The 16,421-nt window shown below is 41.1% G+C and overlaps 1 protein-coding gene across 4 annotated transcripts in view; it reads left to right on the forward strand.

The window, feature by feature from the left end:
* TBC1D4 (TBC1 domain family, member 4) overlaps nt 1-16,421 on the forward strand; it is a 262,787-nt gene that overhangs the window by 189,962 nt on the left and 56,404 nt on the right. For all 4 annotated transcript variants that reach the window (XM_006882703.1, XM_006882704.1, XM_006882706.1 and 1 more), the window contains exons 5-8: nt 1,155-1,287; nt 3,119-3,210; nt 3,503-3,613; nt 7,526-7,645. In XM_006882703.1, coding sequence (XP_006882765.1) covers nt 1,155-1,287; nt 3,119-3,210; nt 3,503-3,613; nt 7,526-7,645 — 456 coding nt within the window. The remainder of the gene's footprint in view (nt 1-1,154; nt 1,288-3,118; nt 3,211-3,502; nt 3,614-7,525; nt 7,646-16,421) is intronic.

Below are 16,421 nucleotides of genomic sequence, written 5' to 3' on the forward strand. Positions count from 1 at the left end.
CTCTCCCATGCTGTCCTTCCACTCTTCCAAGCATGTTGTCCTTCTCCAAGGACTGGTCTTCCCTCATCAGATGCTCAAAGTATGTGAGACAGAGAGTTTTACAGTCTGTTCAAAGGCATCAGATTTGGAGTTGAGGGTTTTTGAAACATTTTTTTTTAAATGTCTTTAAACTTTCTATTGCGATTTGGGTAAAAGTTTACAGAGCAAATTGGTTTTCCAGACAACAGTTCATACACAATTTGATTTTGTGGCATTGTTTGCAGTCCCCACATGATAGAACAGCATTCTTCTGACTTCCTCTTTGTGTTTATCATTTCCATTCATCTTTCCTTTTTAACCCTTCCAGGCGTCTGGGCTTCATCCCTGAGCACACGCTGTCTTCTTAATCTCATGTAGTTTGGTTGGTCTGGGGAGTACCAACCGTCCCAGTCTATTGTTCATTTTGTTGACTTGCCTATAAAACTTCTGGACTGAGTCATGAAGGGGAACACAGGAAATAGCTGGCAGTTTTCACGTTGGCGGCTGAACGGTGGGACTGAGCTGGTAGACAGCACCTTGTCAGCACTTCTTAGTGGCAGAAGATAACAAGTGGAATCATAACAACTTAGAAGCCACTAAAAAGTAGATAAGATCATCAACTTTCAGATATTCTATCCTGTTGCTTAAGTTGAACTCATTCCCCCTTAGAAATGAACTTAAATGTATTTTGTTTTTAACACTGAAAAATGATCCAAAAGTATGAACCAAATAGAATACCTGCTAAGTGGCTGTTGAATCTATTTTGTTGATCCCAATATGTTGTAGTCTTCAACTCCCAGACAAGTCTTGATCTGATAAGCCACCTAATTAAACAAAGGCCTGATCAAGTAATTAAACTGCCTGGTGTATTTGAAAGGAGCCTTCACATAGGTTAGCTTGCAGTTCCACATGTTAGCAGACGGTGTGTGTTTGTGTGTGTGTTGTGTGTGACTATGATGCCACATCCAGCTTTGTTGCAGTTACAGAAAGTCCAACTTTGAGCTCTAATACTTTGGGCCAGCTTTCTCATCATCGGAATTCCATCTAGCTGGCAGCGTCTCGTGATGCCAGTGTGGTTTGAATGTGTTCCTGTGAAAGCACGCCTTCGTAGCCCTGAGCTGTGTTTCTTCTTGCAGGTGGATGAAGTAATGCTGACCCTGAAGCAGGCTTTCAGCACGGCTGCTGCCCTGCAGAGCGCCAAGACCCAGATCAAGCTGTGTGAGGCCTGCCCAATGCACTCTCTGCACAAGCTCTGTGAGAGGATCGAAGGTACCGGGCAACATGGGCCCGGCAGAAGGCCCTGGGACACAAGAGCATTTCCTGCTGTCACTCACTCAGTGGCTCTTTGTTTGAGCTTGAAACAAGAGCCCCAAAGTAATTTCTTACATCTGGTCACATCAACCTGTACTGCCACTCTCTCCTACGCGCGTGGCCTCTCCTCGTCGTCCCAAGGGACTTGATTCCCTCAGTTCTTTCGACTGGTCTGTACACAAACTCAACCCAGCCATCACCCAGTTATTTCTGACTCCTGACCCTCCCTCAGGTTTCTGAGGCTGTAAAACTTCATGGGAAGAGACTGATAATATTTTCCCTTCACGTGGTGGGTGAATTTGAATTTCCAGCACCTCGGTTAGCAGCTCATCGTGGTATGAACTGCACCAAGTGGGCTCCTCTCTGCCCTGTACATGCTGCTGTTGTTGTTGTTAGGTGCCATGGGGTCAGCTGTGACGCATAGTGACCCTGTGACCAACAGATTGAAACCTCATCAGTTCCTGCGCCATCCTCAGTGTCTCCACCCCTTTCAGGCCCGCTGTCACTGCCACCCTCCATCTCAGTGAGGGGCTTCCTGTCTTTCACTGACCCTCATCATTTTTCAAGCATGAAGTTCTTTTTTCCAAGGAATGGCACCTTCTGACAACATCCCCCCAGATAAACCAAGCCCATTGCTTTTGGGTCAATACCAACTTAGAGCGATACTATAGAATAGAGTAGAATGACCCTGTAGGTTTCAGTGTTGTGGAGATGGCACAGGATAGGACAGTGTTCAGCTTGGTTGTTCGTAGGGTCACTGTGAGTTGTACTCAACTTGACAGTCCCTGTTGTGACAATAAGCTGTCACGTTTCTTCTAGAAGTAAATACCAGCAAAAAAAGGCTTAAACAGAAAATATGTAATAATGCTATATGCATTTTTCTAGAATAATATCAAAGTATGTTATTTGGCAAATTCCATTTTTGACTCACCGTGGTTTTCAAGTGGACATGCTGTGAAGAGTCAATATTATAACTACTATGGACACATGAGCATATCACCAAGTCTTTGCAGCTGATAGTGTGAGCCCCAGACCTCCTGGCGAGCAGTGGAGTGCATCACTGTTGTCACCATGACTCCTTACAATACTGTCAATATTGATAATTCACTAGTGAGTGATCCTAAATGGAAGGAAATCAATTCTTGTCAGAAGGAAGCACACACTGTTTAAAAGAAACTCCAGCTGTGTTCAGTTACATCATTAAAATTCCTAGAGTCTGAATTTAGTTCTAGAAAACTCAAACCCATCACCATCGAGTCAGAACAGATAGCAGACCCAGAAGGCTATAGATGAAATGGAAGGAGAGTGTTCATCTTTCTCCCTTGTATTTGAACCTCTAGAGCCTTTGTGTTAAGTGCCTAATTCCTTGTGGGCCCCAGCGCCACATCCCCCCATTATAAGTTAGTCATAACTATCACAGATGCAAGTCAAGGCTGCAGCTGAGCTTTAAGTTCCATACCATCATTTACGATATTGTTAAATCAGCTATGACTTGGTTAAGTTTGTTAAGAAATTAAATGATACCCACTTGTCCTGTTAATTTAATATCACTTGAAATTTCTTGGTTCTGAGTCTGACTTCAGGGGCACTGTCAGAGGCTATCAGTTTTGGTGAGGAGATTTCCTACATAGTTTTAATCATCTTGCTCTTCTGTCCCAAGCTTTGCTCTTGGCAGTCACACAATCTGAGAAGATTTAAATTCAGTACCTGCTGTGGGGCTTTGTATACATAGTATCTCTGCTGCTGAGTTCTGCTTAATACTTACTCTCCTCCTGCTATTATTCCTTAGGTCTCTATCCCCCAAGGGCCAAGCTAGTAATACAGAGACATCTCTCATCGTTGACAGATAATGAGCAAGCAGACATCTTCGAACGAGTTCAGGTAACATGGTGCATTGATTTACGATACAAGGAACCTGAATCAGATCCTGTTTTCATAAATCCCTTTCACGTTTTGTTTCCAAAGTTAAAGATACATATTATATAGTGATACTTATCAGTAACTGAAATGATGACAGTCCCAGTGTTGCTTCTCAGAGCTTTTGAAATCTTGGTTTATTTATGTTTGTCTGCCAAAATGACAAAAGCAAGTGAGAACAGTGTGAAATGAGGGGCGCTGGTTTGCCATGTTCTCTGATGCCACCATCTGTGTTCTTGCTTTGCCTGTCTCCCAGAAAATGAAGCCAGTGAGTGACCAGGAGGAAAATGAGCTGGTGATCTTACACCTGAGACAGCTGTGTGAGGCCAAGCAGAAGACACACACCCACATTGGCGAAGGCCCACCGGTGAGACCTTTTCTCCCTGTCTGTTTGTGGCTTGTTTCTTTACTGCATAATTTATCACTATATTATTTATGGAGATGAAGGAGGAGTTTCTTTACCTAACATGATTTTTAAAAAAATTAACTTTCTTTAACATTTGATTGTGATTTAGCTGAATGTTTAGAGAGTAAATTGGTTTTCTGTTCAACCATGCATACATTTTGATTTGTAGCATTGATTATACTGCTCCCTCTCCCCTGTGTTGTAACAGCACTCTTCCTGCTCCCTCGCTATGATTCTTGTTCCCACCCAGCCTTCTCTCCTCTCCCTCCTGCCTTCTGCGTTGTCTCCCTGAGTAAATACTGCCTGTTAGAGCCTGTATAGTTGATTGTTCTAAGGAGTGAGAACCATACCTCCTTGGCATTTTTGAGAGCAAAAATCTTAAATTTTCCCTGACTCCCAACATTTTAGAGGTTTTGTAAGAGCCTTTTAATAAATACTGTTACAAAGAGGTACAGTAAGATGATTTTAAAATGTAAGAATATTTGTAGTTTCTATAATAAAAACAAGAATAACAAATGTTCATTACGTACAATGAAAGTATATTTTTAGGTATTTTAGTACGTATTTTATTTCAATTTCTTTTTTTGTTTTATTAAATTTTATTAGTTTTAATGAACATTTACAGAGATTGTGGATTTTCATTCATTCATTGTTGCACTGTTTTCTCCACCCTCATCCCCAGTTCGTTCTTCTTTCCCACCCCCATGTCTGTTTTAATTGTCCAATTGCCACAGTGCTTGTCAAAGCCAGTTCTGATTAATCTCCTTTGTCAGTGTGTCCCTTGCCATTCCCTATCACTCCTCCCTGAGAGAGACTTCACCCTGATTCATAAGGAAAAGGGGATGGCGTATTCTCGTAGCTACTTCCTGCTGAAAAGGGACGCTGTGGGTTTTAGGGTGAATGTCTTCTCTCACTACTCCAAAGGGCCCCCTTGGCAGTAGGAAACACATAGACTATTATGGAGATTGATTTTGGAATTTAGATGCACTCTTATCAATTGTGCTTAGCTGTACATGTTCATATCCTTGAAGATGTATCATGGAAGTGTTGCAGCCTAGAAGATACAAATTTAACTAACAAGTTAAAAGTGCATGAGTTAAAAATTGAAAAGCAATAATATTCTGAGTAGAGGTTCTAATAGTGGCACAAAACAAGTTACAGAGGTAAGGTGGTTCCATTGCCATCCTTACTCTAACTTAATTCTTTTTTTTAAATTTAAATTTGTTATTAATTTCAGTGAAAATTTACAGAGGCTTTGGATTTCCATTCATTCATTGTTGTAGATTTGTCCCCTCCCAAGGCTCCCTCCCCACCAGACATTACCCTCTTGGAAAAGTAAAAGAAAAGATTCTTTCATTATTTTACAAACCCTCTCCCAGGTCCACTCCACCATGTAGCCATCACTCTAGACTCCTGTCATGACCGAAATACCTAATCACATATCTCTTTTAAACAGTTTTCTCCCTTCTCTGTTTCAGAGCAGCATACATTATTGAACCCATCTTACTCAGTTTCTCCCCAACCCCAAGGACAGTCCCATTCTACAACAGTGGCACCATGCAATATTTGTCCCTTTGTGACTGGGACATTACACTCAGCATGTTCTCCAGAGTCAACCATTTTGAGTAATATTGCATGAGTTCCTTGTTTTTTAATGCAGCATAGTATTCCATTGTGCAAATATACCACAGCTTCTCTAGCCATTCATTTGTTGATGGGTATTTCAATTTCTTAAGGATATTTTATCTTATTGGAAGCTTTCCAGAAAAGATTGATAGTCCATGGTGAGGTAGCCACTGAATGGATTTGAACTACTAACTTTTGGGTTGAAAATTAAACATTTCATTGTTTGTGCTAACCCGAGACAAAAGGTGACAATCTGGATAGTAAAGAGCAAGGGTGTATGACTATGAAAGTGGGAAAGCACGAGGATATTGTATTATGCAAGTTCTGCAATGGAAAGATGGTAGGTTCATGCATGTGGGTGAGAAGGTGTTTTCAGCTAGAGACAGATAAAGCTAGGCTATTATTGGTAGCATCGTACTAGAACCAAAGCATCATTGCCTCTTAATAACACTGTTTTTAACAACTTTTAAAAATAGCACTGTTGTTTTTGTTGTTGTTATTTGCCATTGAGTCAAGTACGATGCATGCCGACCCTTTGAGCAACACACCTGAGTTCTGTCCTATCCTGTGTTGTCCTCACTTCTCTAATGTCTGTGAGCTCGTGGCTGCTGACACCATGTCAGTCCAGCTCAGTGGAAGTCTTCATCTCTTTCTCTAAGCCGCCAGCTTTCTAAGCATGATGGCCGAGATTGGGCTATATATTTATTGCACTCTGTATTCAGAGAAAATGGCATATTCTTTCACTTAATTATTGTAAGTATTGCACGAACCTCTATCAAATGCATACCACACAGTAAGCAATTTCTTTTATTTAGAATGCAAGTTAGCATGTAATTATAGAAATGAAGATGTGATGTGATTAGTACAGTAATCTCAGGAGGGCTGGTTATACAACAGTTACGTGCTCGACTGTGAACTGCCTCTGAAAATCCACCGGAGGGGTGGGCAGCTGTGGGTCCGATCCTGCTCCGTGGTACACAACAACAACAACAGCAACAACAATGGGACTAGCTCCGTAGGGAAAAAAAGAAATCTGGTGATCCACTCTCATAAAAAGATTACAGCCTAAGAAACCCAAGTGGTGCCATTCTGCTGTGTCCTGTGGGGTCATAGGGACCCCGAATGGCAATACCAGCAGTGCAGTCAGACAAGGATGCAGAAGACACAAGCGGAGCTTTGGGAGGGACATAGAATGAGTGAGTGTCTCACGAAAATTTCCTTTTATCTCAGATGAGACGCCTGAACTAGTACACAGAGCAGGTGAGGAAAGGAATGACTGAAGGGCTGCTGAGGAGATGCCACCGTTAAGGACGTCGTGTTGACGTGGATACAGAGGGAGGCAGAGTGAAGGAGGGCGGAGAATAGTGTGAATCATACGTACGTAGTAGCTGCTCATACAGCTCAGTGCTGTGAGTGAACAGTTGCTGATCTAAAAGAAAAATGTCCTGCTCACTTATATGAAAATGTAGTTCTGGCAGCCTGCTATCCTAGAAGATATTTTCTTTCTTACAGCTTATTTCTTGTTCTCTCCCCTTGGTAATGTAGATTTAAACCGTGCAACATGGAGTGGATAGTTATTAATCAGAGTAACAGCCATAAAACTTGCCATCTCATATTTACTTTTTGGTTGAAAGCCGCCAGGTTTTGTTAGAAAGAAGGAAAAGCAGGAAGGGAACATCTTATTGCTGTCTTTCATTAGGCACAATGTTGAAAATGAAACTCTTTCCCCTGAATATCTGTGTGTTCACAGTGTGGAAACCAAGTTTTTACTTTCTAATGGAGCTGTTGAAGGACTTGTATATTTTCAAATGGCTTGGTTAAGCCCCGCCACTTAGAGACTCATTTAATCTTGAGTGTTTGCAATCCAGGAGGCCTGGTGGTGTGATGAGTCTGTGTCAGGCTGCTAACGGAAAGAAAAGCCAGTTGGTGGTTCAAGTCCACCAGCTGCTCCTGTGGGAGAAGGTGACTGATCTCCTCCCATGAAAGTTCCAACCTTGGAACTTGGTGCAGGTCCACTGAGTGTCAGAGCTCTTGAGGGGTTGGAATCAACTCGATGGCTGGGTTTACTTTGAAAAATTAAAAGTTATTGTTAATTAATTTTATAAAATATAAGGAGTGGGAATGATTGTATGAAACTCGATATGGGTGAAGGATAGTGTGGAACACAATGTTTACAAACTTTGGAAGCAAAACAAAATAATTTTTTTACTTAATAAAAAATAAAATGTACTTGTTTTTCCTTTATAGACCATTTCAAATAGTACAATCCCAGAAAATGCAACGAGTGGTGGAAGGTTCAAACTTGACATTCTGAAAAATAAGGCAAAGAGGTCTTTAACGAGTTCCCTGGAAAATATCTTCTCAAGGGTAAGACGACAGTGATGATCTTCTGGATATTAATGTCTTTGTTTTCTATCTGCTTTGTTTCGTTCTCAACAGGCTTACAGGAGATTTCCTTAAAATTCAGGTAAAACTAAAAACATACAAACAAAAACTCAGGTAAAATTGAGATAACGTTAGTGTAGTTAACCCTTATGCAAAATAAGCTTTAAAAATTTTATTAACTTACGATTTTATGCTCAGACCTAGATTTCTTCTGGTAATCTCAGAGAACTGATTTGTTACGTGTTGATGAATCAGAGCTGATTCGTAGCTGGCTGTCTAGTGGGTTTCCTAATGCTTTTAATCACTCAGGAAATTGCCCATCTTTCTCCCATAGAGCAGCTGGTAGATTTGAACCACATGCCTTTGGGTTGGCAGCACAGCTCCACAACACTCCACCACTAGAGTTCCTTGATTGATATGAATAATAGAGATTTCATAGTAAAGATGTATGAAGCGGAAATAGCATATCAATGTCCAGGGCTACAGGGGCGAGCTCTAGAGGTGTAGTCAGTGCACAGAGAGCTGTGACAGGAACCCATCAATGGAGTTATGAGTGGAACTGTCTGAATCTTCAGTTCCCTTAACCTGATGCCTAGTCCATCAAGTGTCTGGGTTGTCAGATTGAGCCAGCTGTATAGTTTGCAAGCACCACAGGTGATTGGACTGTTCAACCTCAGTTTTTGAGTGGCCTTTTGTTCTTCAATTCAGGTCCAGTATCCATTTGGGAACCTTAGTCCCTATCAAAAGCTCAGAAGCTTTTGGAGTTGCAGCTCCAACAGTTTGTTCTATCTCTGGTGGTCTAGTGGTAAGGAGTTGCATTGCCAACCCAAATGTATATGGTTTGAATCTACCAGCTTTTCTGATGCAGAAAGATAGGTAATCTCCTCTTATATAATTGATAGCCTTGGGCACTAATTGGAGGGTAAGCTATGAGCAGATTCGGGCTTAATGTCAGTGAGTGTGAAGTTGTGTTTTTGGCCAAGTGGCTGGTTTTGCTTGGGGTTTGTTCTTTTTCCCCCTTCAGAGCTTCCCTGCCAATACAAAACCAAATGTGGGTGATTTTAATCTGCAGCCCTTAGGCCTGGTTTTAATTGGTTTTGGTCAAACATTCTTCTAAGTGGTATAGCACTGGTCTGTCTGTTTGCTGTACAGAGGTAAGTCGTGGTTGCTGTGAAGCTGACACTGTGACACTGATGTGTCAAATGCAATAATGGTTACCCATGGTGGACAGTGTTTGGTGGCGCTCCCTGGTTAAAACAAGCTTGGAAGCAGATGTGGCATCCACTTCCAAAATAGCTTACCTCCAGAAACCCTATGAACCTGGAGTACTTGCTGCAGAAGGTCAAGGACTACAGCCTTCAATATGGAATGAGGCACAACATCAAGAAAACAGAGATTCTCACCACTGGGCCCACTGGAAGTATCAGTATGGATGGGGAAGAGATTGAGATAGTTAACAGTTTTAGTCGGCTTGGTTCCACAGTCAGCACTCTTGGTAACAGCAGCCAGGAAATCAAGAGATGAATTGCATTGGATAATTGAGCTGTGAGGGACCTCTCAAGAGTACTGAAGAGCAACAATGTCAGGCTGGAGACTAACGTGCACCTGATCCAGGCTATAGTCTTCGCAATTAAGTGCTGTACATAGGAGAGTTGGACAGTGAATAGGGATGATAGAAAGAGAATTGATGCCTTTGAGCTGTGGTGCTGGGGAAGAGTGTTGAATATACCATGGACTGCTAGGAGAACAAACAGGTTTTTCCAGGAGAGCATGAATCCAGAATGTTCCTTGGATTCAAGGATTCTGAAGCTTCGTCTGACATACTTTGAGCATGTTGCAAGGAGGGACTGGTCCTTGGAGAGGGACATCATGTTTGGGAGAGTGGAGAGACGGCACAGGAGAGGAAGACTGTCGATGAGATAGATCAGTTCTGTGGAGTGGTGGGAATGAATGTGTTTGAGACAGAGAGGCACAGGATAGAATGGCGTTTCGGGATCTTGTACATAGGGTTGCTATGAGTCGCAAGTGACTTGATGGCACATAACAACAACAACAACAATCAGATATTCATATAATGTATTCCAAGAATGACAAATAGAAGAGGAATAACAATATAGTCATTATGTGAGAAGATGAGTGGAGCAGCTCTATTCTACAAAGTTGTGTTTCCTGTTTTGGTTGAGGCATGGGTGTGGGCTGTTGCTCGCAATTAGGTGTGAGCTGACTGGATTTGGCCTCATATTTACCAGTTTGGGACTACTTTCCAGTCTGGGAAGATGAATGGAACAGCTAAGATTCTACAAAGGTTTGCTTTCAGTTTTGGTTGAAGCTTGGGTGTCGCCTGTTGCTCGTAATTGGGTGTGAGCTGATTGGATTTGGCCTCACATTTAAAAAGGCATTGGCCTGATTTTTAATTGTTTTTTGTCAAGCATTCTTCTAAGTAGTGTAGCACTGGTCTGTCAATTTGCTGTACAGAAGCAACTCGTGGTTGCTGTGATGCTGAACACTGAGACATTGATGTGTCACATTTGATTATGGTTACTCAAGGTGGGCAGTGTTTGGTGGAACTTCCTGATTAAAACAAGCTTGGAGGCAGGAGTGGCATTGACTTCTGAAATAGCCTGCCTTCAGAAACCTTATGGACTTGGAGAAAGGATGAAAGTTATATGTGTTCAGGACTTTCATTCATAAGGCCATCTTTGACTTGATGGTACTTAACAACAACATTATCCAAAAAGAACATTTCATTATCTGTCCCTAACTACATTGCTGTCAGTGAGAGGCCGATATCCATATATGTACAAGGAATTTCAGTAAATATGACTTTTCAGATTTACACACCAACTTGCAAAGTCAATGAAGAAATAATAAGTTTTTACCAACTTCTGCAGTGTGAAAATGACCCTTCAGTGGTAATTTCTAGTTGGAAACAAAAGAGAAAGTCAGGTAGTTGGAAAATATGGCCTTGATGATATAAATAACATGATAGAATTTTGCAGGCTAACAGGTTATTCATGGGACTGCCTTTTTCAACAGCACTAACAGTGATTATCACGGGTTATGCTGTTTGGAATGCTTCAGAATCAAATCAACTAATCTTTGTAAAGAGTTGACATCTGACAGTATCATCAGGCAGAACTAGGCTGGTGGTCAATGACTGAACAGATAACTAACTCTTCACATTCACGTTCAAGTTGAAGCTGAAGAAAATGAATGCAAATCATTGACGTCTAAAGTGTATCTCACCTGAATGTCAATACTGTCTGAAATACAGCTTTGGTCTATTGAACATTAATGATTGTGAGTTGTGGAATGATAGGAATATTATACATGATGAAAGTAAAAGATAATTAAAAAAACAGAAAATACAAACAAAACACTAACATTGATCTAAAAATTTACTTTTAAACCTAGAATATTTAAAGTAAATGGGGGAGGGGGATGGTGAAATAGAAGAGCTGAATGGAGTATGTCAAAGGGTAGGCTGAGAAGACAAACTAAATATTACTATGAAATGTGCAGAGTGAAATTGGAAAATCAGAAGGTAAGCTCAGTATTTCACAAGCTGAAAGAAAAAAGAAAAAAATGTTTGGGCATCCCAATAACTGAAAGATTTTACCTGCAAAGTATCGAATGGCATGCTGCTGTTTTTAGGTGGTACCTGGTTGCTGGAACTCTCAGCAATCCTGTGAACAACAGATCTGTACCTTGCCCTGCCCTGCGCCATCCTTGTGATCTCCTCTGAGTGAGAGCCTATTGTTAGTGACTGTGTCAGTCCATCTTGTTGAAGGCCTTCCTGTGAAGAACAGATATGAACCCTTCTCTATCTTACACCATCACCACTGTCTCTGATATTCCCATTGTTCCAGTCACTATGTCAGTCCATCTTGTCAAGGCATTTTCCTTTCTTCCCTTAACTTTCCACCATTCCCAGCACAATGTCTCTTTCTAAGCATGGGCTTCTCCTGGCAACGGGCACAAAGTTTGTGAGAGAGAGTTGCGCCATCCTTGCCTCTCAAGAGCATCTTGGCTGCACTTCCTCCCAAGCAGACTCGTTTGTTTTTTTGGCAGTCCATGGGTTAGTCAGTGCCCTTCTCCAACACCACAATATTCAAGGGAGTGGTCCTCCTTTTGTCATCCTTATTCTGCACAACTTTCAGATGTGCAGGAAGCAATTGCAAAGACCATGACTTGCGTCAGGTGCACCTTAATCTTTAAATTGAGCACCATTGAATAGCATAGGAGGCAACAAAAGAAGTTCAAAGAGCCATTGTATCCAAAGTAATTTGTTGAGACTCAGCCATTTCAGGAATTAGTATAAGCTGAAGAACCAATGGAATGAAGGAAGAGATACAAGCTACACAGAGGGCATTGGAGAATAACAGTGGCTCCAGGAAGTGACAGAATCCCACTTCAGATGTTTCACCAAGTGAATGCAGTGGTAAAGCACTCACATGCCTATGCCAAGAAATTTGGAGGATGGCTTGTTAATTGATTATGAAAGATCTGTGTATTTAGTCTAAAGAAAGGTACTCTAGTGGTATGTGGAAATTATCTAAGAATTTTACTGAAGATAATTTAAAAACTGATAGCAATAGTATATCAACTAGGGACTGCCAGAAATTCATACCAGATGAGGGGAGGTTATGGAACTAGACATACAGCAGGAATTTCACTCAAAGTAGAGGCTACCAGAAAGATGTTTTCCTGAATTTTAGGGCCCGTGCAAAGACATTCAACTGTGTGTTTCATAACGAATTTTGTAAGCTATGGATTTTTATATTATACGTTACATGGTTAATGAAGTTTTGTGTGTTCCTAAAAGGTACAAATTATTTATGCCATTGAAAATGGCAGTGTGTTTACAGTACTGAATATCCCTTGGGCTGCCAAAGAACAAGTCTATCCTGGAGGAAGTGCAATCTGGATGCTCCTTAGAGTCAAGGATGGTGCAACTTTGTCTCACATACTTTGGACATACTGTCAAGAGAAGCTATTCCCTGGAAAAAGCTATCCTGCTTGGAAAGGTAGAGGGTCCTTGAAAGAGAGGAAGAGCCTCAGGGAGGTGGATTGACACAGTGACTGTAACATTGGGCTGGGACATAGCAGAGCTGGTGAGGATGGTACAGAATAGATCAGGGCTGGTCTATTGTTCAAAGGGTTGCTGTGAGTCACAGTTGGCCCAAAGGCACCTAACAATAACAACAACAACAACAACTATACCGAGTTTGACTTTCCTAACTATTGAAGTATTTTATTTTGCTAACTATACTTGTTTTTGAAATAGAATTATTTTTTTAAAGTGCTTAGCAGATTAGCTCACTAACAATTAGAAGTGGGTCCCAGCTAAAGGCTTTGAGATATGCATTATTAAATCATAAAATGGCTAAACTGAAAAGACTGTCTGCTCCAAGAAGAAAAGACAAAACCTTCCATTCTCATTATTATTTATCTGTTACACTTTCCTAAATTGGAGCTTTCCAAGAGAAATGGTGTGAAAAGTGTTATTCATTTTAAAACAATCCTCATTTCATCATTTCCTCACACTGATGTTCATCTGTCCTTACGTTTTGGGATGCATGAATTAATGGTAATGACAGAATAGAATTTGTTATACATTTTTACTTTAATGAAAAAGCCATATGGATGAGATGCTGTTGTTTATGTTGTTATATGCCGTCAAGTTGACTGCTACTCATAGCAACCCTGTGTACAACAGCCCTAAACCCTGCTCTACCCTGTGCCAATTGCACTGTCTCTGACACACCTACCCCAAATACCCCAATACCCCAGTAACAGAATCAATCCATCTCATCAAGGGTCTTCCTCTCCTGTGCTATCCCTCCAACCTCCCAAGAATGATGTCCCTCTCCAAGGACTGGTACCTCCTTGCAACATGTCCAAAGTATGTCAGATGAAGCTTCTGAATGACATACTATAATCAGTAAAATAACTGATTCAAGTTATTTTTCTAATAGTGGAAATGCATTGGTCTGTATTTACTTACTCTATTGTGAATAGTAATTGGCCTGGAATGGAAGGCAAGTTGACTTTTGAGTTGGTACCAGTAGTCAGGAAGTAAGGAGATGCATTGCACTGGGAAAATCTGCAGTTAGGGACCTCTCCAAATTATTGAGGAGTATTGGTGTCAGTTTGAAGACTAAAGTGCATCTGATTCAGGGAAGAGTCTTTCCACTTACTTGCTATGTATCTGAGAGCTGGACAATGATTAAAAATGATAGAAGAAGAATTGACACTTTTGAGCTGTGGTGTTGGAGAAGAACACTGAACAGGCCATGGACAACCAAGAGAACAAATAGATATGTCTGGTAGAGGGTGTAGCCGAGTGCTCTTTGGAGGAAGAATGATCAGATTTCGCCTCACATACTTTGAGCATGTTGCCAGGAGGGGCTATTCCTTAGAGAAGGACATGATGCTGGAAAGGGTGGAGGGTCAGAGAAGGAGAGGAAAACCCTCGACTAGGTGGATTGACATTGTGACTTCTGCAATGGGCACTTGTATGTCAGGAAGTGTGAGAACGGCGCAGGTTAGAACAGGGTTCAGATCTAAGATGTTCATGGAGTTGCTGAGTCCTACTGAACTCGATGGCACCCACCTAACAACAACAACAACAACAACAACAACAACAACAACAACAACAACAACAACAACAGAAATTGTCCTGGAATGATGAGACAAATTGGCTTCCTAGTAACATCTAGAAAACAGTGAAGTCCTAACAGTAATAAAGTTTCATTTTCTAGAATAGAATGCCAATGGAAAGACTATGTAATGTCAGTAGAAGCTATACACCACAATGTAATCCCTGCTGTTTACTTTGGGAGCTTGGGACTCAGGGTGTGAGAGTGCAGATTAGTGAGTTGTGCTTTCCACTTTATGTCTGGTAGCGCAGTCTGACTTTTAAATTCTGTTTGGGGAGGGTCAGCCAGCTATGATTCTGCTCTTCATTTCTATGCATACTTCCTCTCCCTCTCTTCTTTCATAATAGCTATTGCACAAGTTTAGGTTTAATCACTATTTTGGGCTTAGGTTTTAGGACTTTGTGCCATTGTGGAATTCTTCCATTTTCTTCTAAGGCACTGTTGTGATGAAGCTGTTTGCCTGCCTTTCTGTCCTCTTTCCTTAGGTCTTTGACCTTAATTTCTCCCCCTGTGCAAAATGAGGGACAAGATAAGACAGTTTCTTAACTCGTGATACAAGCAGGTACATCAGCTAATCCTGTGCTGACCCTCTGTCACATCTTCATTGTCCCTGATATGTTTTAAGCACATTGTTGCTGCCCCTGTGTCAGTCTATCTCGTTGGGGGGTCTTCTCTTTCACTGACCCACTTTCCAGTCATAATGTACTTCTCCAAGGATTGGTCCCTCCTAGTAACATGCCTAACTACATGAGATGAAGGCTCACCAGACCTGTTTCTAAGCAAGTACTCTGCACTTCTTCCAAGAGAAGGTTGTTTGTTCAGCCTTTTGTTCTGTTACATGGAAGGTCACTGTAAGTTGGAGCCAACTTGACTGCATCTAAGAACAACAGTTTCTACTTAGGTCACTGTCAAATCCAAAGAAAAGGCTATTTTACAAGAAAATGAAGGAGTTCACTAATATCGATGAAACAAGACAGATTGATATCTAATCTATGAGCGTGAAGTGTGTTGCTTACTGAAATAATTTTGAATGAGGACTGAATGCTACAAAATCTGTAACTTTTTCAAACCACTTTCACTTTGTTTTCTTTTGAATCTATACTCATAATTCTGTCACAGGAAATATGAATTTGTAATTAGATTGCACAGAGAAAAATGTCAAATTATTTCACTTTTTGGTGTGTTGGCTTGCCTTGTGATACCTTCTGCATTTATTATCTGTATGAGAAGGTTTGTGAGGCTCAGTGAATAACAAGAACTTATGGATGAATCTATTGCCTTTAACGAAAATAACTCCAAAGAGTTTGGTTTGAGTAGATGTGTAAATACTGCCTATTATGATAGACTAAGATAGACAAAGATAGACTAGACTAGACTAGACTAGACTAGACTAGACTAATGACTGATTTAACGATAATGGAAATAGATTGTGAAAAAGGCCTATCTTGTTTTATAGTACTTTGCTTTATCAAGCAAGGCAGTTTTGTAGTTTTGGGTTGTTTTTTTTTTTTTAAACACAAATTTCAGGTTTGTAGGAACCTAGCCTTGAGCAAATCTCCTGGCATCCTTTTTCTAACAGCATGTGTTCACCTCTCACTGGATGCCACCTTCTGCTAATTCTTTCAATGACTGAAGCATAGTCATAATGTTACAGAGCGTTCCATGGAGGCAAAGATGATGAAACTTTGAGCATGTTGTTAGGAGAGGCTGATCCTTGGAGTGGGACATCATGCTTGGAAAGGTTTAGGAATGAAGGAGGAGAGGAAGACCCTCAACAAAGTGGATTGGCACAGTGACTAGAGCATTGGGTTTGAGTATCTCAGAGGTCGTGAGGGTGGACTCGCCTTGAAGGTGCAACGACATTGCATACTTAATACACAGCAAATGGCTCTCTGGTGTTGAGTCAGAACTGACTCCTAGCTGACCCACCAGCAAGGTTTCAGAGTCACTCGGGAAGAGATTGCCCATCTTTCTCCCTTGGAGTAGCTGGCGCATTCATATCACTTGTCTTTTGGTTAGCAGCGAAACTCTTTACCCACTAGTCTGCCAGGTCAACAGTAATATTTGGACATTGGATTGTTGGATACACAGGGTAA

Source organism: Elephantulus edwardii, unplaced genomic scaffold, assembly GCF_000299155.1.
Source record: "Elephantulus edwardii isolate Elephantulus edwardi_28Jun2011 unplaced genomic scaffold, EleEdw1.0 scaffold00023, whole genome shotgun sequence".
Classification (NCBI taxonomy): Eukaryota; Metazoa; Chordata; class Mammalia; order Macroscelidea; family Macroscelididae; genus Elephantulus; species Elephantulus edwardii.